The sequence below is a fragment of the Sciurus vulgaris genome, assembly GCF_902686455.1.
Source record: "Sciurus vulgaris genome assembly, chromosome: 11".
Lineage (NCBI taxonomy): Eukaryota > Metazoa > Chordata > Mammalia > Rodentia > Sciuridae > Sciurus > Sciurus vulgaris.
Genome location: NC_136472.1, coordinates 6,464,621 through 6,487,664, shown reverse-complemented (window position 1 = coordinate 6,487,664; position 23,044 = coordinate 6,464,621). Strand labels below are relative to the sequence as shown.

The 23,044-nt window shown below is 60.0% G+C and overlaps 2 protein-coding genes across 4 annotated transcripts; both read right to left on the bottom strand.

The window, feature by feature from the left end:
- Positions 1-920: 920 nt before the first annotated feature.
- ACY3 (aminoacylase 3) lies at positions 921-5,174 on the bottom strand. 3 transcript variants are annotated; one of them, XM_079102900.1, is made up of 8 exons: positions 5,137-5,174; positions 4,843-4,915; positions 4,175-4,302; positions 3,249-3,450; positions 2,917-3,019; positions 2,660-2,767; positions 2,453-2,562; positions 921-1,283 (listed from the first exon to the last, which is right to left on the bottom strand). In XM_079102900.1, the coding sequence occupies exons 1-8, from the start codon at positions 5,157-5,159 to the stop codon at positions 1,023-1,025; spliced, it is 1,008 nt and encodes a 335-aa protein (XP_078959026.1). In that variant the 5' UTR covers positions 5,160-5,174; the 3' UTR covers positions 921-1,022. The 3 variants fall into 3 exon arrangements, with proteins under 3 accessions (XP_078959026.1, XP_078959025.1, XP_078959024.1); XM_079102899.1 differs by lacking the exon at positions 5,137-5,174 and having other exon boundaries at positions 4,175-4,412; positions 4,843-5,078; XM_079102898.1 differs by lacking the exon at positions 5,137-5,174 and having other exon boundaries at positions 4,175-4,509; positions 4,843-4,895.
- A 3,555-nt stretch (positions 5,175-8,729) lies between these two features.
- Positions 8,730-16,975, bottom strand: LOC306640927 (aldehyde dehydrogenase family 3 member B2-like). The gene is made up of 10 exons (XM_079105658.1): positions 16,847-16,975; positions 14,627-14,789; positions 14,151-14,261; positions 13,869-13,989; positions 13,646-13,731; positions 13,464-13,545; positions 12,749-13,135; positions 12,201-12,367; positions 10,423-10,522; positions 8,730-9,340 (listed from the first exon to the last, which is right to left on the bottom strand). Exons 1-10 carry the CDS (start codon positions 16,882-16,884, stop codon positions 9,156-9,158), a joined length of 1,440 nt encoding a protein of 479 aa, XP_078961784.1. The 5' UTR covers positions 16,885-16,975; the 3' UTR covers positions 8,730-9,155.
- Between the last annotated feature and the right edge of the window lie 6,069 nt (positions 16,976-23,044).

Sequence of the window (23,044 nt, the reverse complement as noted above, 5' to 3'; positions counted from 1 at the left end):
GCTTCCCACGGAGACAGGCAGGTGTGCACTCTGCACCCCTGCTGGCTGCGTGCCCCCAGGCGCTTGCTGGCCCCCTGCCCCCTCATCCATCTTGCCTGCCAGCCTGTCCCTGGTGCCCCTGTATCTTTCACACCTTCTCATCTGGCCGCTCAATAGCAGGAGGCGGTGTGGCAGCCATGGCCGCAGGGAGACGGATGGGCCAGGCAGGGGGCCAGGAGGGCGCCGCACCGCAGCTCTCCAGCCACGCCCCTGTCGGCTTGAGTGGCTGTGGGTGGGCGGCACTCCCACCAGCCCCGCCATGTCTGTGTTGCCACAACTGCTCTGTGAGCACCTGCATGGGGACTGAGGGACCCTGCACCAGATACTGTCGCCCGCGGGAGCCTGGGGACAGTGGAGGCGGTGGAGGGGAGCCTCGGCCGGCTTGCTAGGACTTCCTGGTGCCTCTGCAGCTGGACAGCTGTTCTGGTTGTCCCTGACCCCAGCTGGACTCCATCGAGCCACACAGCTTGCCCGGCACTGGCAAATGCACATCTGGGCTCTGTGCCCAGCCACGGACGGACCCCTCAGAAGGACGCCTGGGCACTGGGCTCCTGGGTACACACCAGAGCACTCCAGGGGCATGTCACAGACATGCACAGTGTGGGCACAGACAGGACACAAGTGTGCAGCTCCCAGCTCTGCTCTCCCTAGACCAACCCTCCAGCCACAGGACTGCAGGGGGCTGGAGCCAGGACAGTTCCTCTCCAGGTTCTCCAAACTACTGGATCTTCTCCAGGTGTGTGGACAATGGTGGGCACAGAGACAGCCAACACTGGCTCAGGACACACCGCATATCCCCGCCGGCCAGACCTGTCTGGGATCGTGTGGTCAACCCTCCCCTCCTCCATCCACTTCCTAAGCCAGAGACGGGCTTTGCAGGACAGAGGACACAAACCATTTTATATAATGGGAAACTGACCTGGGGCTGGGGGAGAGGAAGGTGCACAGCAGGGGGACAGGGGCCCTGAGGCTGCAGCTGTACCTCAGGACCCTTGCTCAGATGGGAAAACTGGGCCTGTTGTGCCACTTGGGTTAGAGACCCTGAGTGGGGGTGGCAGCGCGGGCAGCGGGGGCACAGAAACCACGAGCTTCTCCGTCCGTAAGAAGGCAATGTGCTTCTCATAGTAGGCGGCCTCGTTAATAAACATGGGGTACACTGTGGCATGCCCCTCGTACCGCACGTCTTCGCCGCTGAACTTCTGGAAGATGGGTGTACCGGGTTGCAGAGGCTCATAGTCCCTGTCCTGGAGGAGACCCATGGTCAGCCGGTGGCACTCAAGAGATTCCCCTCACTCATGGCCTTGCACCAGCCACCCTTCACTTCCCCCACCCATGTGACATGTGTCTGGTGACGTGCCAACTGCTCTGTGTGTAGAAATGGAGACATCAATACCTTAAAAAGATGGTTGTCATTGTGGAAGTGTTGTCTAGTGGTTATGGGTACACACATGTCAGTGTTCAAAGCCTGGGTTCAAATCCTAACGAGCTGTGTGACCTTGAGCAAGTTGTTAACCTCTCTGTTCCTCGACTTCTTGTTTGTAAAATGGGGATTATAATATCTCCCCCTATCATTCTGAGATATAAACTAAATGGGTACTTAAAGTCTTTGGCACATAGTAAGTACAACACAGTATGGTTATGTGCCACTTAATGATGCGGTTAGTTCCAAGAGATGTGACATTAGTTGATTTTGTCATCGTGGGAAGTTTACAGGGTATATTTGCACAAACTGAGACGGCTATGACATCGCTAACCAATGGAGTCTTGCAGGACACATTCCTATATGCTGTCTACTGTTTACTGAAATGTTGTAGCACATGATGGTACTTTAAGTGAATCACCTAAAATGACTGCTGTCATTTAACGTGGGTGGCAGTGGGGCTCGGGACCCTCTGGCCTTCAACACTGAAGGGGTGGCCTCCCCCGGAAGATCACTACAAGTAAAAAAACACCTCAAAAAAGACGCTGCTGGGAACAAAGGCCCGGGACTGCACAAGACCCTGTTCCACGGTGACCCTGTGAGCTGGGCAGCAACTGGCTCCTCCCTCTACCAGGAGCAGAAGCCCGATTGCTGGATTCTGGAACATTCAGAGGGGGGCACTGCCAACCTGCCCACCACTCATCCATCGGCGAGCAGAGCTGTCGGTATTTGCAGCTCGGCGCAGGCGCACCGGGTCGCCGGCTCCACATCCCTACCTCCCTCTGCCCACACTTGGGAGTCCCCTCGCGTCCTCAGGAGGATCTGTGAGGCTCGCTGTGGCCCCACGTGCCAGGCCTGAGTGTGGAGGTTCCAGCGACACAGAAGTGGCAGGGTGGCGACCGGGGCCGGCCCCCGTCCAGCTCCTGATTATGCGGTGCCGGGACCCTGCATCCCCAAGGCTATGGCCCCACGAGCCTCCCACGCGACACTCGCCTGCAGCTGCGGGTGCACGATGCCGGCCAGGTCCCCGTCCTCGGTGCGCGGGAAGTCCTCGCTGCCCAGGTTTCTATAGACTTCCATCTCGAAGGCAGGGAAGGCCGTGCCTGTGCGGAGGCGGGCGTGAGAGCCGCCCGCTCCCTCCGGCGCGGGAGCCAGGCCCCGCTGGACCTCGGGCTCCCCGCCACGCCTGCGGCTTCTCACCCTGGTTGAAGAGCTCCGTGAAGTCCAGCGCGGAGGCCACCAGGGCCCGCATCCTGGAGAAGACGTCCGCCCGCAGCACGCCCTGGGGCTGGGGGCCCAGCTCCACAGCTGCGGAAGCGAGGGGAGGGGTCGGGCGGGCGTCCCTGGAGTTGCGGCCCGGCCGCAGGGCCCGGCTCCGGAGCCCCGCCCCCGGGCCCTAGCCCCGCCCCTATCGACCCGCCCGGGCCCCGCCCACCTCCCTAGAGCCCTGGGCCCACTCATTCCGTTCTTGGCCACCGAGTCCAGGCTGTTGCTCTCCGACGCCGCCGACTGCAGGGGCTGGTGCAGGAAGACCCGGCAGGGCAACTCGGGGAACTGCAGCTGGGTGGGAAGGGGAGCGGGAGGACAGAAGTGTGGAGAGGGAACAGGGCTCTGCATTCTGGGGGGCTGGGGTTCCAGAGGTCCTGGAGTGTCTGCAGGTGGCAGGAACTGGAGCCCGCGGAATCTGGCCCAGGGGGAAGGGCTGGGGCAGACCCCACACTGTCCCCCCTGCCCCTTCCTCCTCCCTCTCTCTGCCCTCTGGGGACCGTGTGCCAGGGGCACAGGCTACCTTTAGGTGGTGGGACAGGTGCATGGCAAAGATGTTGTGGGAGCCGTTCACAATCAGGCAGGTGCCCATGTTGGCGGTGGTGTTGTGCAGGTCAAGGACAAAGTCGAAGGCCTGGTCCGAGCCAGAGGCTTTGGGCCCCAGCAGCTGGTCCAGCTCTCGAGCTCTTGTCACTTCATATGGGTCATCGGGAGTGGCCCTGGAACTATGGGGTGGGAACGGGAGGTCCCAGCCCCCAGGCTCAGTCAGGCTGCTGGCAGGAGAGCCTCAGCGCTGCTCAGGACCCTCCTTCCAGCTGCCGCGCTGCGCCCCTCCTTGGTTCCCCCTTCCCCCTGAAGTGTGAGCCCCCGGCCCCCACCCCCACCTGCCTCATGCTGGCACTTGGGCCACACTTCCCAAGCACCAGCAGGCCTGTGCCCTTGCATGGACCCCACTGAAAATCCCTGCCCTCTTCACCTGGCCACTGCCCACCTTTGGGGTCTTAGCCAAGACACTGCCTCTTCCAGGAAGCCTTCCTTGACACTCTTGGCCTGGCTCTATGCTTTTTGCAGCCCTTCATTTAGCCTCAGGGGCTCTGGTTAAGTTCTTCCTCCATGTCCCCCAATAAGCTAAGGCCAACCCCTTGGTCTTCATCCCCAGTCTCCTGCCTGAGGGGGTCGAAGCCCAGCCACTGAAAGACAGCACGCACACTGGTGGGGCACAAGGTGGGTTGACAGGCCAGAGGCGGATCTGAGGGAAACTGATCATAACGAAGAGCTTCCTGGATCTGGATTTCTCTACACCGAAAAGAGAGGAAGAGGCAGCCCAGGCAGAGGGGGACCAGATCGGAGGCAGGAGCGTCCCTGCTGGCTCCGGAGGGAGGTATGTGGTGGGGCTGCAGTCCGTGGCCATGCATCGGGCCACGCTGGTGGCCAGGCCAGGGCACTCACAGGAGTAAGGTGCGCGTGAAGGCGCGGTTGAGGTCACAGTCCACATAGCGGCGGCAGGCGGCGGCGGCTGCCGGGTTGGCCAGCACAGGCGTAGTGGAGAAGCTGGGCCTCTGCAGCTCGCTTGGGTCCTGCAGCCAGTGCCGGACGAGGTAGACGCCAGACAGCTCATTGCCATGGGTGCCTCCAGTCACAGCCACGCGGCGCAGGGGCGCCCGGGGCACAAGTACGGAGCACATCCCTGCATGGTGGAGCACAGGCAGGCACTCTGGGCCCAGTAGCCAGCGCTGGCTCAGTGATGGTGACTCCCTGCCTGAGTAGCCAAGCCAGCAGAGCCGCTGTTGAGAAGAGTTGCACCCCTGGGGTCCCAGGTGAGGCCCCTCTTCTGCAACCTTCCACTTTCTCTGAGGAGCGGTTTGCCTGCCCCTTCTGGAGGGATGCTCCTCATCCCAAGCTGAGAAGGGGGCGCTGGGAGTTTGGGGAGATGGCTTTGCTGAGGCACATCCCTACTGCAAGAGGACCCTGCTCCCATTTTAGCTGAGTCTGGCATAGGGAGCCAAGTGCCGCCCCGCTTAGCCGTGGAGCAGCTGGGTTCCAGGCGAACCCTGTGCCTCCTGCGCCTCCGTGTGCTCCTCTGAGCTGGTGCCGGACTTAGTGAGGTGGCCACTTACCTGCTGGTGTGTCTGGGCTTCCCGGGCCACGGACTGCAGCACCTGCCTGCTGGACAGACGGGTATTTGTGGGCCTAGGGATTTCCAAGCAGAAAGTACTTGTATCAAGAGGGCAGAGAGCAGGGGGCGTGTGGTCCTCGCCCCAAAGGTCGCAAAGCCCGGGTCTCCTCCCACCACCACCATCACGCTCTGCCCCTCACTGCCACGTCTATTGGGTCTGTCTCGCAGGCGGGTCCTGTCTTGGCCTTCTGTCCATCTTCTGGGGAGGACAACCCCACTCCCAAGGGTCACTTACAACTCCCACTGGGGGCTGCACATGGCCTTGGGAATTTATTTGCACAGGTTTGTCAAGACCTGGATGGCAACCTTTCTCAGAGCAGATTGGACTTTGCCACATGCCAGGTGTCCAGTCAAGGGTGGACAGGCCTGGAGTCCAGCACAGGAGCCAGTGGCTAGCCAGGGGCTGAGTCCACCCAGAGGGGCACCTTTATTAGGGCTCAGATGACAGTAGGGTGGTGGCCGCTGAAAGTCACTATGGAGGCATGCACCCTGCTGGCCACCTACGTAAGAGACCCCTTGCCTCCCCTAGCTCAGCAGCAGTGTCAGTCTGTGCAGCCCCTGGAGGACCGGGGTCACTCTCAGGTCACCCCTGTCCCCGAGGATTCCACTCCCAGTGGAGTCCTAGTTTTATGGTTCGTTGATGCTTTAAAAAAAGACTTCAGTGATTCACCCAGTATTTTCAGTCACTTCCAGGGACAATATAAGTGAAATGACTCTGTTAACTGTTTACTGTTTGGGGAACTGACCCTCAGAGCCATTTACCGATGTGGACAGTGAGGTACGCAGAGGATGAGAGGTGGGACTGGTCAGAAGCCAGAGTGTTCTGCTGACCTCATCCTCTCCCTGCTGCTTCTCAGGGGCAGGGAGCTGGGGACAACAAAGGTGAAGTCCCCTACACCCAACCCTGGGGCCTGTCCCTTCCACTGGGCTCTGCTGGTAGGACACAAGGATAGTCCAGAGGTCACAGAGGAGAGAAGCCGGACTGAGGCAGTGGACCATCCTGAAAGGTCACCCGCTGCCTCTTGTATGCCACACCATGTCCTGAGGGGACCGTCCCCAGGCCTCGTCCCACAGCTCTGCCACGTCTGATGTTGGCCTGCTCTGAGACCGGGCCCACTGGCCAGGTCCCCTAGGCCGACCTCCCAAGGCCACTCCCGCGTGGCCTGCCCTCTCTCTCCGTCCCCACGCCTGGTGGACCGTGGGACCCCTGCCTGCTCATCAGGACAGCTGCAGCTTGCTGGGGTCGCTGGAGGGTAGTGAAGCTCCTCCAGTCCCCAGGACTCTGGCCTCAGCAGACCCCTTCCTTGGCCACAGCCATGGATAGGGCAGCCTGGGAGGATCTAGGAGGGGGAATGACCGTGCAGAGCCACCCCTGCAGGTAACAGGCAGCAGTGGAAGGAGTCGGCATTGACCCTGCCTCCCTGCCTCCCAGCCCCGGCTGTGCTTTGGGTCCTGCAGTGAATCCGAAGCCTTGGTCTTCCTCCTAAAGGCTCACCCAGGTTGCTGGGATCCTGCTGACTCGTGCAGGACCTCACAGGAGGGAAGGGCTGCTCAGCAAACGCGGCTATTTGGGGGCTAACCCTTCTGTGGCTGGGGACTCGAGGACTCCCTACCAGGAGGTGCAAAGGGCACCGGCAGGGAGTGCTGGAAATCTTCACTTCCCTTAGCTGTGGTCTATCTTCCCCATTTCGGGGAGTGTTGATAGAATGAGAGGGGAGCTGGAATCTGATGCAGCAGCGCTCAGAAATGGCACCTTCCAGTCCCAGTTGAGTGTGTTCGTATGACCCTGAGAAGAGTGGAAGCAACCTGCCAAGTGTCTGCCCAGAGCCCCAGGAAGGGGAGGGAACTTCCCCTGGTTCTGATTCCCCCAGTCCCAACAGGCTGTGTGACCTGGACAGCCGATGCCCTCTCTGGGCCTCATCTCCTGCTTGGGAAATGGGGGTGCTCTCTCCTGGCCCTGGGAGTGCAGGGGGCTACGTGGGCACAGGCTTGGGAAGTGGGCTTCAGTTCTCCTTGCCCACCAGCTTCTCTAGAAAGCCTGGCCGTGGGATGCCCCAGGCCCAGTCCTCAGTGTGCTCTGTCTACCTGCCACGTGACCTCACACTCCCTGCCGGTGACATCCCAGACACAGGCACGCATGTGGCTGTTCACACCACACATCACATCCTATAGCCAGGCAGAGGGGAGTGGGGGCCATCACGAAGGGTCTGGGCCCCCTAAATGTTGGAGTGCTGGTCAAGTGGAGGCCACCATGGGCAGCCAGCCTGGATGGCTCATAGGTTCTGGGATCCTGCCTCGTGGGACAGCAGATGGCAGGACGGAAGTTTACATCACACACTGGACCCTGGACTGGGGACCAGAACTACCTTTATGGATTTGACAGAGAGCCCTCTTCAGTTCCAGTATCTGCCCAACCTTGGCGGGGTTGGGGAGGGAGTCTCCATTCCCAGACCTGTCTAATCAGAGGCTGCAGAGGGACTTGGTATGAAAATGGACTGGACCAGCCATGGGGGTCTGTTCAGAGAAAGCCCCAGGCGTGAGAGATCCAAGATGGCAGACTAGAGGAAGGCTGTGTTCCTTGTGGCTCCGTAACTCGGGTTTCAAGCAGAGGATACCTGTTTCTTGGGAGGCAGTTTTTGCTGCTTATCCATCCCCTGCTGTTTACCCCATTTGTCTACTGCGGTCACCTGCAGTCTGCCCGCATATCGACTACTTTTTGAGTGCAGATTGCTCACTGTCTGCTGCCTTCCATCCGCCATTTGCCTGCCTCTGGCCTGTCCATCACCTGCCTTTCACCCACCACCCAAGTTTCACCTGCTGATTGTCCAACAGCTGCCAGCAGACTGACCGCAGACCGCCAGTGGAGCACAGCCACCTGCTGTTGCCTGGAAGTTCACTGTCACAGCACCTGCAGGTTTGGTTACATGTGTCTGCTGCCATTTTGAGAAAACAACCAGGACCTGTAGGACCCCTGACCGGACTGACTTAGCCCCGTCTCCAGGACCCCTCGGCCCAACCCATCACTCCCTGCCTCCAGGGCCCTCAGACCAACTGACTGCACCCCACCTCCAGGGTCCCCCAACCAGACCAACCACACCCCACCTCCAGGACCTCCAGCCAACCACACGACACCCCCCACCTGCAGCTCCCCATTTGCCAACACATTTGGAAGCCAGAGCAGCCATCTTGCATAATCCTGGAAGCCGTATCTCCCATCTTTAGGTGGGGCAGGTCTCATCCTGAGACGCCTGCTGGAGACTGGAAGCTCATTGTCAGCTACCTCTCATGCATCAGGCTACTGAAGACTGGCAGGTTTGAATACTAGATGACTGTTAAAGTGTAGATTTTTTTTCCTCCTTATTGAAAAAGTTTAAGCTTTTATTTCTTTACTTTTCTCGCTCTTTCCCTTTTGTTTACCTGTTCCCTCAGTCTCTTTCTCCCTTTTCACATGGTAACAACCAACTTCTTTTGATTATACTTTCATTCTTTCTACAATCTAGAACTTCTATATATTCTTTTCTTATCCCATTAACAGCTACATCCTACACCCCTTCCCATCCTCTTTATCCTCCATTAGAAACTGCAGACCTTATTGCAAATCTGTTTGTTCTACTGTAGATAATAAACTCATTCTGTTTATTATGACAATATTGTTAACGTTCTCATAGGGGCTATTGGGTTTAGGATTGCATATTGTCTGAACTGGGCACAGCTAATATTGATCTCCCCCTTAAAGAAAAGCTATTGGAAACCTATAGGGTCACTATAAGCCTAGAGGGGGGAAATGGCAGTACCCCAGATCTGCACTGCTAGAGGGGAAGATACATGAACAACATGAAAAACCGAGGGAAGAAAATGATCCAAACAAACCTAGATTCTATATTAATAGAATCCAGTGACAGTATGTTAGAAGAAATGTCAGAAAAGGTGTTCAGAATATACATAATTAAAATGATTTGTGAAGCAAAGGATGAGATAAGAGAGCACATGCAGGCAATGAATGATCACACCAATATGCAGTTGAAAGAGCAACTGCAGGAAGCAAAAGATCATTTCAACAAAGAGATAAAGATTCTAAAAAAACACCCAAATGGAAATCCTTGAAATGAAGGAGACAATAAACCAAATAGAAAGCCCCAGGCGTGGGAGCCTCACACCTTGGGCTGGACCCTGGCCTTTCAGGGCCCACTGGCACGTGGGTAGCAGCTGGCAGCCCGGAATGGAGGGTTGGTGGGTGCTGGAGGTGGGCGAGGCTCAGAGAAGGGTACAGCTCTGGGAGTCCAGGGCCCATCTGATCAGCTGCTGGCTCCAGTTGCTATAGGGTGGGTAGCGGATTTCATTGAGTATCTCCAGGCCCGAGGGGGAGAGCAGGCAGGCACGGTGGTTGGAGAAGGTGTCGAAGGAGAACTTCCCGTGGTACCTGCCCATCCCGCTGTTGCCTGCAGGGGCAGAGGAGGTGGGACTCTAAGGCCGGGCTTCCCCTCCAGCCCAGGAGCTGCGCTATCCTGGCCTTAAGCCCACAGCTGGCAGGGAGCTCGGAGAGAGCCAGGCCACCTGCAGGTACCACTTGACAGATGGGGACATTGAGGCCTCAGAGGTGCAGGGCCCGGATCGAGGCTGAGCAGGGAGAGAGCAGAGCTTCAGCAGGTGGGGAACGGGATGGCCAGAAGGTGCTGCAGTCAGGCCTGGCTTGATCAGGGCCTCAGGGTTGCAGCCGGATCAGATTTGCCTGCAGGCAGACCCCCTCTCCTCCAGAGGCAGAGGAAGAGGGACGAGGGGCTGGGGCCGTCAGTGACGCAGGGAGAGCCGAGGCTCGAGGAGGCTGGAGGCAGGGAGGCAGGGCCGCCGTGTGCCCCCTCAGCGTGGCCTGCACTGCCAGGCGGCATTGCCTCAGCCTGCCGTGTGCTGCCGTGGCCCCGGCCACCCTCAGGAAGGTCCAGGCAGTGCTGGGTGCACTCGCCAGGCCTGCTGTTGCTCATTCTGGTGCTCAGAGCGGCGGAACCTGGAGTGACCTCCTCTGGCTCTACCCTTTCGCTGGGAAGTGGGCTCCGAGGGGAAGTGGCTGCCCCAGGTCACACGGCCTGTCGGTGGCTTTCGGACCTGGAGGCCAGGGCCTTGCAGCTGACATGGGAGCTGAGGGCAGGGACTGGCCTAGGGGCTGGCCTGGGGCTGCAGGAGGGTGAAGGACCCGCGGGCAGCCAGGCATGGAGCGCGGAGCCCCGTGGCTGTGCCTGCGGACAGACGGCAGACGCCACGTTGTGCTGTCGGGGAAGGCGAGCCGTGCACAGGGGACAGGTGCCACAGCTGGGTTTTAAAACCGTGGAAACGCTGCCGTGGGCCCACCGGCACGTGCCGAGTGCAGCGCCCGGAGGCTTCCCCTGCAGCCGGGAGGGGAGCTGCGGTGGGGCAGACCTCCTTGCGGCTCCCCGCTGAGGGTGGGCTCAGGCAGTTGTGGCAAGAAAGAAGTCAGGTGACACTGTGCCACCCTCCCTCACGGCAAGAGGGCGGGGCGCGCACCTACCCACTCCTCCGAAGGGTAGGCTGGCCAGGGTCATGTGCATGAAGCCATCATTCCCGCAGAAGCCCCCGCTGCTGGTCTGGGCCAGCACCCGTTGGACCACCTGGGAGAGAGCAGAGGCGTGCGAGGCTGAACTGGCTGCTCCGGCCTCCTCACAAAGGGTCTGAGCCGCCACCTCTGCTGAGGGTGGGCACGGCGGGACAGGCGGGGCCTGTGCTGCTCGCAGCCCTCAGACCACTGACGTGTGTCCCGAGCGCTTGCGTGTGGCCTGTGCAGTGTGCTGGGACAGACTCTCCAGCCCAAGGGGGAGGCAGGAGACGTGTCACCGGGGACGTGCACAGTGTCATGGCAGTGGAGTGCCGCGTAGTCAGGGAGGCATCCCGGGAGGGTCTGGTGTGCCTGCTCAGTCTCAGGGAGGGGCCGTGTGGAGGGAGCACGGGGACACGAGGACCCGACGCTGCGGTTCCCGTGTCTGGAAACCTGAGCGTGGCCTGGCTGACTTAGTGAAGGGCCGTCCTTTCAGCCTGGGTTTGTCCGAAGAAGGACGGGGACGGCTCTGGATTGTCACTGTGTGGCAGCTTGGCTGTACGGAGCGCCAGTCCCCGAGGCCCTCGTGACCAGCCTTAACAGCAAACAGCCAGGTAGAGGGGGACCAGTGCTGGTGGTCAGGGAGGGCAAGGGCCAGATGACCGCCTGCCCAAAACCCGGGTCCAGTTTCCTCAAGGTCAAGGGAGCCTGATCAACAGGGTCCTTGGAGGAATGGCTGGTTGGGCAGTTGGGTCAGGACCCAGGGACCGCCAAGCCTGTGACACATTCTGTAGCCCACAGAATCAAAGAAATACACAGTCCCTTCTCCTAAATAAAGGATTCAAGAAACAAATACCACATGCAGATGGTGTAACAGCACCGTGCCCAGAGTGCTCCTCAGCAGACCCGGGCCTGGCTCCATTCACGGTGCGCCCCCCAGGCCCAGCCTGAAGTTTGCCCTGCCGTCCGGGGAAGGCCCCCCCCCACCCCAGCTCAGCCCTTGCTTCTGTGACATTCTCTCCAAAGCCAAGTGCCCCTGGGAGTCCTGAGAAGAACCAGACAGGCTGGGTGGGGACGTTCACGCGGACGGGCGCTGAGCTGAGAGGCTCAGTGAATGCACCGTTAGCTCCCGGAGCCGGGAGGACACTCATGGAGAATCTGGCGCAGTCCCAGGAAGGCCAGAGCGTGCTTGCAGAGGCGAACCATGGCGGTTTCCTCGTTCTGACCCACCACAGGGCCCTGAGGCTGGGCAACCGGGTGTGGGGCGCCTGGGAACTCTACTGTCTTTGAAACCCTTCTGTAAATCCAGTTATTCCCAAATAAAAAGTGTACTTGAAACCATTGTTCAGACAGGAGAATCTCATGGGCTGGGTGAGGGGTGTGGGCGGTGGTGGGGACTGTTGGTGTGTCAGGCTGGGAACACCACCCCTGTGCCCTGGGGGCCCTCAGGCTGCGCCCTGGGCTGAGCAGGGGACCAAGGCCCATTCTGGGAACTGCACGCTCTTGTCATCTCCACACCCCAGGTGGCCCCTGCATGTAGTGTGTGCCTCCAGGGCTAGGCGCAGTGCCACCAACCCAGGTGTATGGAGAAGACTGACCCCGAGGGACACTGGGCCCTGGAGAAGACCCCAGGGAGCTACTCCTGGGAAGGACAGGAACAGAGCCATGAGGTCGCCAGCCTTGAAGTCCTGTGGGGCTGTCCCACAGGGACTGTGTCCCTTCTGCTGCTACCACACCCTCGTCCTGCGGCTCACCTGGGTGCTGTTGGAGAAGGCGTACAGGGCCAGGGGCTTCTCCCGACGGTTGATGAAGTCGATGGCTTCATCCAGGCTCCTCACGCTCACCAGGGGCAGGATGGGCCCGAAGATCTCCTCCTGCATCACTGGCTCCGTCTCCTGCACGTCCACCAGCACGGTGGGCGCTGGCAGGCACAGGGACGGTCAGCCCAGGGCCGTAGCGGGGACACCCCTGGGGAGGGGGACTCAGCAGGGCCGGGACCCAGGCTCCAGGCCAGGGAGGCCCAGGGCCTGAGCTGCCAGCACCCCGGGCTCTGGGGATCTGAGGATCTGGGGTCCTGGCCTCGCGGGCCAGCAGACGGCAGGACGGGAGCTCACACCAACTCTGGACCCAGAACCGGGTCGAGCTCAGCGGACCCGGAGTCTGGAACGGTGGCGACGGGCTCAGAGCCACAGCGATGGGGAGCCCTCGTGTTCCGGCCCCGGGCGCCAGGCTGTGGAGCTGGCCTGGCCCCTCCAGCCAGGAGGGCTGAGCCCGGTGGGCTGCGGCAGGGGAGGGGGCTCACCGATGTAGCGCTCGCTCTCGTCGCTCTGGCCGCCGATGGCCACGCGGCCACAGCCCAGCAGTCCCTGCAGCCGCTCGAAATGCTTCTGGCTGATGATGCGGCCCAGGTTGGGGGAGCGCTGGGGGTCGTCGCCATAGAAGCGGGCGATGGCGTTCTGCAGGGCGGGCAGCAGGCGCTCCCGCGTCTCGGGGCTGCACAGCACGTAATCCGGGGCCACGCAGGTCTGGCCGGCGTTGAAGTACCGGAACCAGGCGACCCGGTTGGCCACGGTCTGGGGGTCGCAGTCGTCGTCCACGTAGCAGGGGTTCTTGCCCCCCAGCTCCAGGGTGACCGGCGTCAGGTGCTTGGCAGCGGCGGCCATGACGATCTTGCCCACGCAGGGGCTCCCTGGAGGACATGGTCAGGACCAACCTCCTCGTCTGGCTTTGGCCGGAGGCCCTGGGGCCCCTGACTCTTGTTTCCTCTCTTTCCACTGAGACTCTCCACAGCCCACGTCCGAGCCTCCCGCCTCCATCTGTCTCCAGCCCAGCCACCCGGGATCCAATCTCCACAGTTCCCTGGAGACCCAGCCCGCCTGTCCTGGCAGAGTGCCTTGCGGACACCCACCCAGCTCTCGGTTCCTTCCCTGCCCCTGGCCCCGGCCTCTTCCCTCCTCACCCTGCCTACTTTCTTCTCTGCCTCTTCCCTGCAGGGGCCCTGGCCAGGCGGCCCTCACCTGTGAACAGGATGTGGTCGAACCTGTGCTCCAGCAGCTGCTTGGTCTCCTCGGGCCCGCCCAGCACCACAGCGAAGCAGCTCTGCCGGGTGGGACAGGCAGGTCAGGGGTGGCCCCGGGGACAGGGTCCTCCCAGAAGGCGAGGGCAGGTCTGGGGCCTGGAGGGGCAGGGTCCTCCTCACCTGATCCAGGTACTGGGGCAGCACTTCGGCCAGCACTTTCTCTGTGCCCTTGCTTACTTCCGATGGCTTCAGGATCACGCAGTTCCCTGCAGAGGCAGACGGGCAGCTGTAGGCAAGGCCAGTGTCCCCACCACCGCCAGGGCCTGTACCCACAGGCCACCACGGCCACGGAACTCCGGAGGCCGTGTTCGGGAGGGCAAGGAGCCCGGGAGGCTCCGCTCACCTGCCGCGATGGCCCCCACCAGGGGCACGAGTGTGAGGTTCAGGGGGTAGTTCCAGGGAGCGATGATGAGCACCAGGCCGAAGGGCTCCTTGCGGATGAAGGCCGAGTCCAGCTTCGTGAGCTGGGGAGCAGGAGGAGCAGTGAGCGCCCCCAGGCCACCCAGACCCTCACCCACACGCCTGGTCCTGTGTGCGGAGTCTCCAGTGAGAACCTGGCCTGCCTGCCCCCGAGGAAGGCACCTGCACCAGAGCCGTGCCCCGCCTGTCGGTCTGCAGGGCTCACCAAGTTTGTGGCCACGGGCTCGTCCTTCATCCAGGTGTGCAGGCTCCTGAGGGCCAGGTCCACCTCGTTCTGGCACAGGATGAACTCCGCCATGTCTGCCTCGAAGGCCGACTGTGGCGGACGAGGAGAGGTAGTGGTCAGGCCCTGGCCTGCAGGTGGGTCTCCACCGCAGCCCAGGGGCCCCAGGGCTGCCCACGGACTGAGGCCAGGCTCAGGAGCTAGCTGCCTGGGTGCCAGTCCCTCTCAGCCTCCTCCTGGCCTTGTCACCTTGTCCACGTGACCTAGCGCTGGCCTTGTCACCTTGGCCATGTGTCTTAGCCCCTACTGTCTCTGTTTCCCCATTTGGAATAAATTTGGGGACGTAGCCAGTCACCTTGGTAGTAAAGACTCTAACAGGGGACAGTGATGCTGTGCAGGACGTGACCCCTGACCTGGGAAGGAATTGGCAGCCCCAGCCTGGATTCCCCACCAGCCACCTTGTGCAGGTCCTGGGCCAGCGTGTCCAGCAGCAGCTGCCTGTTTTCCCTCAGGAAGCGGCTCAGGCCCTCCAGCTGCGCCACCCGGAACTCCGCCAGCCGCGTCAGCCCTGAGCCGAAGGCCTCCCGCAGTCGCCGCAGTGTGTCCTCAAAGGGATCCATCCTGCTGGATAGGGCAGCGAGAATTGGGTGTCCTCCAGCTGCCCCAGGGCCTGGGCAGCCTCTCACAGGGGACAGAACCCTTTCGACACGGAGCCAGTGCTGCAGGATGGCGCTGGAACCCTGGCTGTGCCCAGATGTGCTGAAGGTGTCTGGTCTGGTTGTGTCCACGCAGGTCCTCAGTGATGAGTGTGTCTGTGTCTGTGTGAGGCATGAGCTGTCCTCAGCCTGCAGCAGCGCATCTCAGGGTCCCACAGGGTGCCCCGGAGGCTCAGCACCTCCCTCCTGGGGCCTCGGCAGGTCACCGGCCTCGTCAGCGGGTGGGGAGCACCCTCGGTGGACAGGGTCTGCCATGGAGACTACTCCGAGAGGCCAGACGGCTCCCCGCACTGCAGGGAGTTGGGCCCGATGTGGGGACTCCAGCTGGAGACCCGCTCTTCCTCCCAGGGTAGCATGGGGTCTTTCCTGGTGTGGTGGCCTCCTCTTAGCCGCCGTCCCTCCCAGGAAGGCCTGAGGAGGTGCAGCATACAGTAGGCGCTCAGTGAAGACTTGTCCACTGGGTAGGCTCAGCTCCTCTCTGGGGCTGGGGACCCGGCCTGTTCCTTCATGCCTTCCGCACAGCCAGGCCTGGGGAGCTCACCTAGACCCCTGTCCCTGAAGGGCCAGGCCGCTCCCTGCACAGCCTCCTGGAGGGTCTGGGCTGGGGGCTCGGGCCGGCTCACAGCCGGCAGGCGGCGCGGTTGACCGGGAGTGTTCCCAGCCTGGGCTCCAGGGCCTGTCCCAGAACACGGCCTGGAATGCCCTCGCTGGCCCTCACGGTCCCCCTGCCTGGGGTCAAGGGCTCTGTCACCTTGGCTTCCTGCGCAGCTCCCTGAGCCTTGGTGGGGCCTCGGGAGTCTGGACAAGCAATGGCCTGGGCTCCTGAGTCGGTCCTAGAACCCTGGTCCAGTGGGGCAGAGGCAGGGAGCCAGGACGCACTGGAGCAGCGTCTGGCTAACTGCTGACTGGACCCGAGTCATACAGGTGACCGCCAGACCCTCCTGGCGGGTGTGGAGTATTAATGACATTGGGAAAAACAAGTCATGTGTCATTTAACGAGATACTTTGAGATAATACCTGAGAAACGCATCATTAGGCAAATCTGCCCGTGCCGGTATCTGGGACAGCATGCCCACGGCACATGGGGCTTTGTCCTAACCCTGCAGGACCCTCACATGCAGTCTGGCATTGACGACAAGGTCAGCAATGCCATGGTGCTGAGCATCATGTGCCATCGGCTCCTTCCACAGGTCAATCAGAGGTCCGCCAGCCAGCTCTCACCAGAGCCGAGGCAGGGGAGGGTCTCTCAGAAGTGGGTGTGCAAAGGCACTGGGGCCAACATTGTGCAAAGGCCCGGTAGGGGTGGATTTCACGAAATTAGATGTCCCTGGGTGTGGCAACAGCTTGATGAGACCTGTCTGGTAGGAAGCTGGCGGCTCGGGGGTGGCGAGCTCACCTTGGAACAGGGGCCAGAGGGAAGCACAGCTGGCTCTGGAATGGGGTGCTTTGCAGCAGCATCTCAATTAAGCCTTGCAGCTTAACCCCATCCCGAGGATGAGGAAACCAAGGCTCCAAGAGGCCACCTAACTCGCCCTCCTCACAGCTGACCCTGATCCACACGCCCCCTCCCTCTCCCCCCACCAGCACTGTGTGCCACGTGTGCTGTGGTCTCCATGCCCTTCTGTGGCTTCCAGGTTTGCCACGATGACAATGGACCCCTAGAACCCACCGCCATCGGGGAATGAAACCAAAGGCTCAGCTCTGGCCTCACCACCCAAGAAGCCCCTGCCCATCCTGCCCACAACACAGCACTGGCAGCTCCTGCCAGCCCCGCCAGGCCTGGGAGCTCCTGTAGGAAGGACAGGGGTCTGTCCCCACCCCTGGGTTCTGGGTGCGGCAGTCAGGGCTGGACAGGACCACGCCCTCCCTGAGCCCCGCGTCAGGGCCGCCAACCTGGACGCTGGCCACACTCCTCTTCCCAGCTGCAGGCCCCCACCCGCTGTGCCACCCCGCCCTGCATACCCCAGCGAAGGCTCTGAGCCTGGATCCTTGGCCGACATGCTGTCCCCAGATGCCCGACTCTGCTCCTACGGTCTCACCCGGCCTCTGCCTCCGCCGCTCCTCGCCATGCTCTGGAGCCTGGCGGGCGTGTGGCGGCCCCTGACTCCCACACCCAGGCCTGGCTCTGGGCTGTTCCCACACTCCGCTCCCTCCCACTGCCGGCCTGGCACAGCCTGCTGGGAACAGGTTGGGCCGGCTGCAAGCCGGGCTGCGAGCTGCTGCATCTGCAGGACAGGCTGGGTCACCTAACACGAAGAAAGCCCTCAGAGAGGCTGCCAGATGTCTTCACCTCCACCCTCCCTCACTCCTGCTCAGCACGTCCAGGTCTGGTCAGCAATGGTGGCCCTTCTTGTCCCCTCTCCTGGGACTGACGGGGAGACCGAGGTAGAGGAAGGGGTCTGAGGTGCAGAGGGGCTCTGTAGGGGCCGGCGCCAGGTGAAGCACAGTTCATTCGTTTATTCTCCTATTTACTGTGTGAACATCATTGTCACCGTTCTTGAGAGACCCACCTAGGCAGAGAATAGGAGGTGGGCGGCTGCTCCTGACCCAGAGCCAGTGCTGCTTAGAGCTGGCTGGGGTCTTCACACGTGTCTGGATCCTGGGAAGCAGGAGTCAGCTCAGTCCCCACCACTGTCCCCACCCCTCCCTGAGCCAGACGCCAAGCACACCCCCACCCACTCGGGGCAGCAGAAAGAGACGTGGGCTGGCAGGGTGTCCGAGGCAAACCCTGGTGAGGACTGGAGCCGGCCCAGCGGAGCCACAGGCTACTACAAATCCCTGGCCCAGGATCTTCACTGAGTAGCTTCAGACATAAATGCCAGTATGACTGTGGGAAGGAAACTCGGCTGGGGCAGAGGCACAGGATAGTGTCAGAGCTGCCGAGGTCCCTCTAATAGCAACAGGTGGGTATGGCCTCCTGCCCCCAGAACCTGGAGCTGGTGGGTGCATGTCATGTGAATTCCATCTAAATAAAGCCATGTTTTAAAGAGAAATAACTTGGGCATAGTGTTGCACACCTGTAATCCCAGCCACTCAGGAGGCTGAGGCAGGAGGATGGCAAGGTTGAGGCCAGCTTCAGTCATTCAGTGAGACCATCTCAAAATAAAAATTAAAAAGGGCTGGGGTGTAGCTCAGGGTGGGGTACCCCTGGTTCAATCTCCAGTGCCAAAATTAATTTATTAATTAATTAGAGAAAGGAAACTAAATGAGCAAGAAACCCACACAGCCTGTAAGTCTATTAAAATATGCTCGACCTCAACAGCCATGGAAACCATGAAATAAAACCATCCTGAGAAAACTTACCACGCCCTATGCATGAGTTTCCTCTGGCTGCTGCTGAGAAGAATCACTGCAGATAGGGGAAGCTAAAAACAGCAGAGATGTCTTCTGTCCCAGCTCCGAAGGCAGAAGTCCACGGTCGAGGTGTGTGCAGGGCTGTGTCCCCCCGAGACTCCAGCGGGGCGGGCTTCCTGCCTCTTCCAACTTCTGGTGGCTGTTGGCAGTCCTCAGCGTGTGGCCACAGCACTCCTGTGTCTGCTGCGTCTTCCCATGTCACCCTCCTCAGGGTGCGTCTGATCTCCTGCCTCCTCCGATCAGAAGGTCATGGCTGAATCTAGAGGCCCCAGAAAATCCAGGCGGCCTGCTCATCTCTGCATAAGCACACAGAAACAGGCGTGTTCTTTTCTTCTCTTTTTTGTAAGGGGTCGATCCCAGGGGCAATTTACGACTGAGTCACATCCTCAGCCCTTTTCATCTTTATTTTGGTGAAACAGGGTCTTGCTAAGTTGCATAGGGTACCGCTACACTGCTGAGGCTGGCCTCAAACTTATGATCCTCCTGCCTCAGCCTCCCAAGTCACACCTGACTCGTGATTACAGACATGCACCCCACTGCAAAGACTTTTTCTAAACAAGGTCACGTTCACAGGCTGGCGGGGACCATTTCCACCACGCTGCTTGAGAAGGTCCGAGCATGGGAGCTTGGGGGAGGGCTGGGCAAGGCCCCCTTCCAGGAAGTTGTGCTGTCATCTCTTCTGGGAATTGGGTGTTTTCTTGTCAGTATCATGCTTATAACTACGCAACTGCAAATCATATTCCCTGGATCGTTGTGACGAGAATTTAACCTCAATGAGTCTGCGGAGCTTGGGGGAGGATGGGGGATACTTTAAAAACTGTACCAATATCACACACAAGTCTGAAAGTACAGAGATTGAGGCGTTCTTCAGAAAACCACAGTTCAGGAAGGGTGGCACACCTGCCCCAGTTAATGCTTTACCGGCGAATAGCCTAAGAAACAGAACAGGAGACTTGTTGTCCCCACAGTACTAGGACCGCCCGACTTAGCTTACAAGATTGGGGGTCATTTGTGGTATCCACCTGGAGGGAAACAAGTGAATAAGTATGAGGACCCACCTCCCACAGAGCCACCTCTTCCCTAAACAGGAGTGTGCAATGAAAATAGTGAATGAACAAGTAATATTAATGGTAAATGAACAAATGTCCAATATTTGTCCTTCCTTCAAAAGCTTGGATGTCAAGGGCCACCCTGGAACTCTAGGACTAAAGAACAAAGAAACAACATATACAAACAACTAGAAAAATAGTATCTTAAGATCAAATGCCCTCACTGCCTGTTAACTGGTTATGAGTAGTTCACGCTGGCTTAGGTCTCACGTATGTATTACAATCAGTAGAGGATAAATCAACGACATAAAAAATAACAGGATAAAATTAGGTACTCACACTGATTGTTTGGCAGTAAATAACATGACTTAGTCTTAACTGAGTTTGTTTAGGTAATAGAGTAGACCTTTAAGGTTAAATCAAAAACATAATATGAGCTAAAGAGTAAGTGCATGTTTTGCTTAACAGTTCAGTAAATTTAGCTTAAAAGAAAAGAGTCACTACGCTGGCAATAGGTCTGACACCGAAGGGTGAACAAAGGCCAGCAGGATGAAAAGAGGGAAATGCCTTTCACTGTAACTTGCTTACGTGAGTAACTTGACGTGAACATTAAGTTGGCCTTAATGTACCCGCTCTGTGTTAGGCACCTGCTGGAGAGTGAGGTTAATGACAAATCTGCTGGTGATTTCTCTATACCTTATATCTTGTTTAATCCTGCTTTACTTAATACTGTAAATAAAATAAATCTGAGCTGCTCTTGCTTCCCGTTGCTCCAGGGGTTCAGGCCGTTCCTCTGCCGACTCCACCCACCCTTCAGAACTGAGTTGCTGGGCTGGCTCCTGGTGACAGGCCCTAGGGGTCCAGAGGTGGTCTCAGAGCCATTACCTATCACAGGGAACAAAAGCCACTTGCCTTGTCACCCTGGGGGAATATTGGACCATGACTTCTCAAAAATTGTATTCAAATGTCAAGAGATGTTTGCTAAGCACCTGCTGAGTGGCACTTGTCTGCTTCCCAGCGCCCAGGCCAGAGGGTGGCAGCACAATACGCCACCGACCAACGCAGCCGGCACAGAGGGAGAGCACACTGAGGACGTGACATCTGGGCAGAGCCGGAGGGTCGGAGTGGGCGGACGTTTGCAAGTGCCAGCAAGAGAGGCGGGTTCGGGCAGGTGGACGCCGGCAAAGGTCTTGGTCGGAGGGAACCCCATGGCTGGGGCCGGGCAGGCAGCCGGGAGCACCCTGCTGCGGGGTGAAGAGTTAGCATTCCTGCCCCGGCTCAGGGAAACCATGGGGACGGGGCGGGGGTTCCCAGGGGGTGGCACCCTCAGAGTCCCCGCTTGGGAGACCTTTGATGGGCTGTTGGGGGGCACCCGCGAGAGCCTACTGGCCACCCAGGTGGGAGCTGAGCAGGGCTGGGCAAGCCGTTGGCCTGGACGGGACTGGGCAGGGCCCTTCCTGGCAGAACACCAAGGATTGTTCTGGATTGGAGGCTGTGGTTAGGGGCCGAGGATGGGGAGAGCGGGGGCTCTGCAGGTGTCTGAGGTGCACGGGGATGCCCCTTCCTGAGACACGGCTGTGCTGCGTGGCTGGGTCCCCGAGTCCCGTCTGGACAGGGTGTCGCCAGGACAGCTGGACTGTGTCAGGGGCTCAGGGCCAGGGCCAGCTGGGGTGTGAATCCGGGGCCCTCACCCCACAGGCTCTAAACCCACAGGCCTGGAGGAGGTCACCTGGGTGCCGGGAAGGAGTTCCGAGGATCACAGCCCAGCAGCTGGGAGAGGACATGGACAGCGACCAGGGCAGCCAGGGACACGGCGAGGGGACATCTCACCAGCAAAGTGTTGCTGAGACGGACAGGTCCACCAAGACAGGCCACGCTGGACCCAGTGGAGGGCAAGTGGACCCAGAACCGGGGCTGCCACTTGGACAGAGCAGGCCGGGGTCCTCAGCTCACTCCCAGGTACAGCAGTCGGGAGCCAGACCCACCGGCAGCATCGGGACCCTGCGTGTGCCCAGCTGTCCCGCACTTCACAGGGTGTGAGCACACCCCCTGGGCCAGTCACACCCCACAGACCTTGCCAAATGTCCCCTGGGGCCAGCATCCCCCCGTGGAGAACCACTGACCCAGGTGGCTCTTCCAAGGACTTCCGTTGCTGTGGAGACAGAGCAGGTGGTGGCTGGCAGGGGGTTTCAGGGGTGCCCGTGGGCAACAACTGGGGGCACTGGAAGGAGAGCGTGTGGACGCTGGCCAGTGTGCGGAGTGGGACAGGGAGGGGCAGCCTTCCTGGGTGCTTGGTGTCCCTGTGAGGTGCCACAGGCCGAGAGGGAGCCTCTGGTTCTGGTCCAGCCCCTGGACTTCCAGCCCCGGAGCCTCGGGGACACGCTGCGTAAGAGTTGTGCCCGCAGCCTGGGCTGATGCACGTGCGGGCCCCGGATGGCCTCACAGGCTGCCCTGGGGCGGGGGCAGAAAAGGGACGCCTGCTCCTCGGGCAGGAGGGGGACTGGATGCTGAGGCTGCCTTGCGGGGAGGCTTCTGGGGGAGAGAAAACAGCCGTGTCCAGGCCTTCGAGCCCCTGGCTGACAGCACACAGAATCTCCTCCACCTGGGAGTCCCCTGAGAGGGACCCCAGCAAGGGTCTTTTTAACCAGCCCCCAGTTGATAGTGAGGTTTGGGCAGATTTAGAAGCTGCTACGGCATTAACTCTGCTGACCAGTTCAGCTGACCTTCCCTGTATGCCCCCTGGGAAAAGCCACCCTTAGGGTTGGTGACAGGAGTCGGGGCCCCTCCCCAGCTGGGGAAGCAGCCCTGCCTAGGGGGCCAGTGCCTGGGTCCCTCCTTCCATAGAATGGGGCGGAATAAAGGAGGACTCTGATCTCAGGAGGCAGCTGAGCAGTCATCAGGGACCAGGTGAGATACTTCTGGAAACTTCAAGGGATCACAAAGGACAGAGGGACTGAGGGATGGAGGAAGCACCCAAGGTCGTGTGTTGTTCCCCACCTCAGGAACTGCAGGGCAAAGTGCAGGTGAGGTGAGGAGCCTCATGGGGCAAGAAAGCAGCCTGGGGACCAAGGAAACAGACCTGTGGGTGAGAAAGAGCCACCACCCGCCACCCACAAAAATCCCCAAGCCCTGAGACAGCAACCTGCAGTGACCTGGGCAAAGCCACTTCTCCAGTGGCCAAAACCTCAGGCCTCCTGCAAAACCTCGCGCAATTCGAAGGACACAGGGCTGGCGAGACATGAGGGTCCTCTTGTTATGCTCAGAATTCTTTTATCCCTGGGAGTTGGTGTCTGAACTCAAGGTCCCGCCTGAGGACTACCGTGTGCCTTTGCATGTGGCCTCCTGGGGCTGGTGTCTCCATAGCAACTGGGCCATCTTGACCTGCGCCTTCACACGGGCAGTGCCCAGTGCAAATGCAGCCACGGGAGACTCAGACCACGATTCAAATCTCCGCTCTGCACATCTCCCCATTTTTATTTTTAAATATGATCAGTGTATTTACTCTGAGTGTCGGAACCTTTCCCTCTGGTGAGGGAACCCTCGTGCTGTTAGGGAAGTGGGCGATGACCGCCTGGCTGCTTCAGGCTGAGTGGGGGAGACCGGGTCCAGCAGCTTTTGGCCGGCCAGGGGTCCAGGGCCAGAGTCTGGTTTGGAAAGAACCAGCTGTGACGTCATCAGGGAGGCGGGGCTTCTGTGAGAGCAACAGAAGACCCGCGCGCTGGGAGAGGGTAACAGAATGAGTAACCCCACGGGACGA

What these genes read in the sequence shown, in the direction of transcription:
- ACY3 (XM_079102899.1), bottom strand. Translation starts at nt 4,410, where the DNA reads ATGTGCTCCGTACTTGTGCCCCGGGCGCCCCTGCGCCGCGTGGCTGTG. An exon ending in ACCTGTCCCACCACCTAAAG is followed by an intron (nt 3,020 to 3,248) that starts GTAGCCTGTGCC and finishes CTTCCCACCCAG; the next exon opens with CTGCAGTTCCCCGAGTTGCC. An exon ending in TCGTGCACCCGCAGCTGCAG is followed by an intron (nt 1,284 to 2,452) that starts GCGAGTGTCGCG and finishes GGTCTCCTCCAG; the next exon opens with GACAGGGACTATGAGCCTCT.
- LOC306640927 (XM_079105658.1), bottom strand. Translation starts at nt 16,884, where the DNA reads ATGTCGGCCAAGGATCCAGGCTCAGAGCCTTCGCTGGG. An exon ending in AGCCCGTGGCCACAAACTTG is followed by an intron (nt 13,990 to 14,150) that starts GTGAGCCCTGCA and finishes CCTGCTCCCCAG; the next exon opens with CTCACGAAGCTGGACTCGGC. An exon ending in TGCCCCAGTACCTGGATCAG is followed by an intron (nt 13,546 to 13,645) that starts GTGAGGAGGACC and finishes CCCACCCGGCAG; the next exon opens with AGCTGCTTCGCTGTGGTGCT.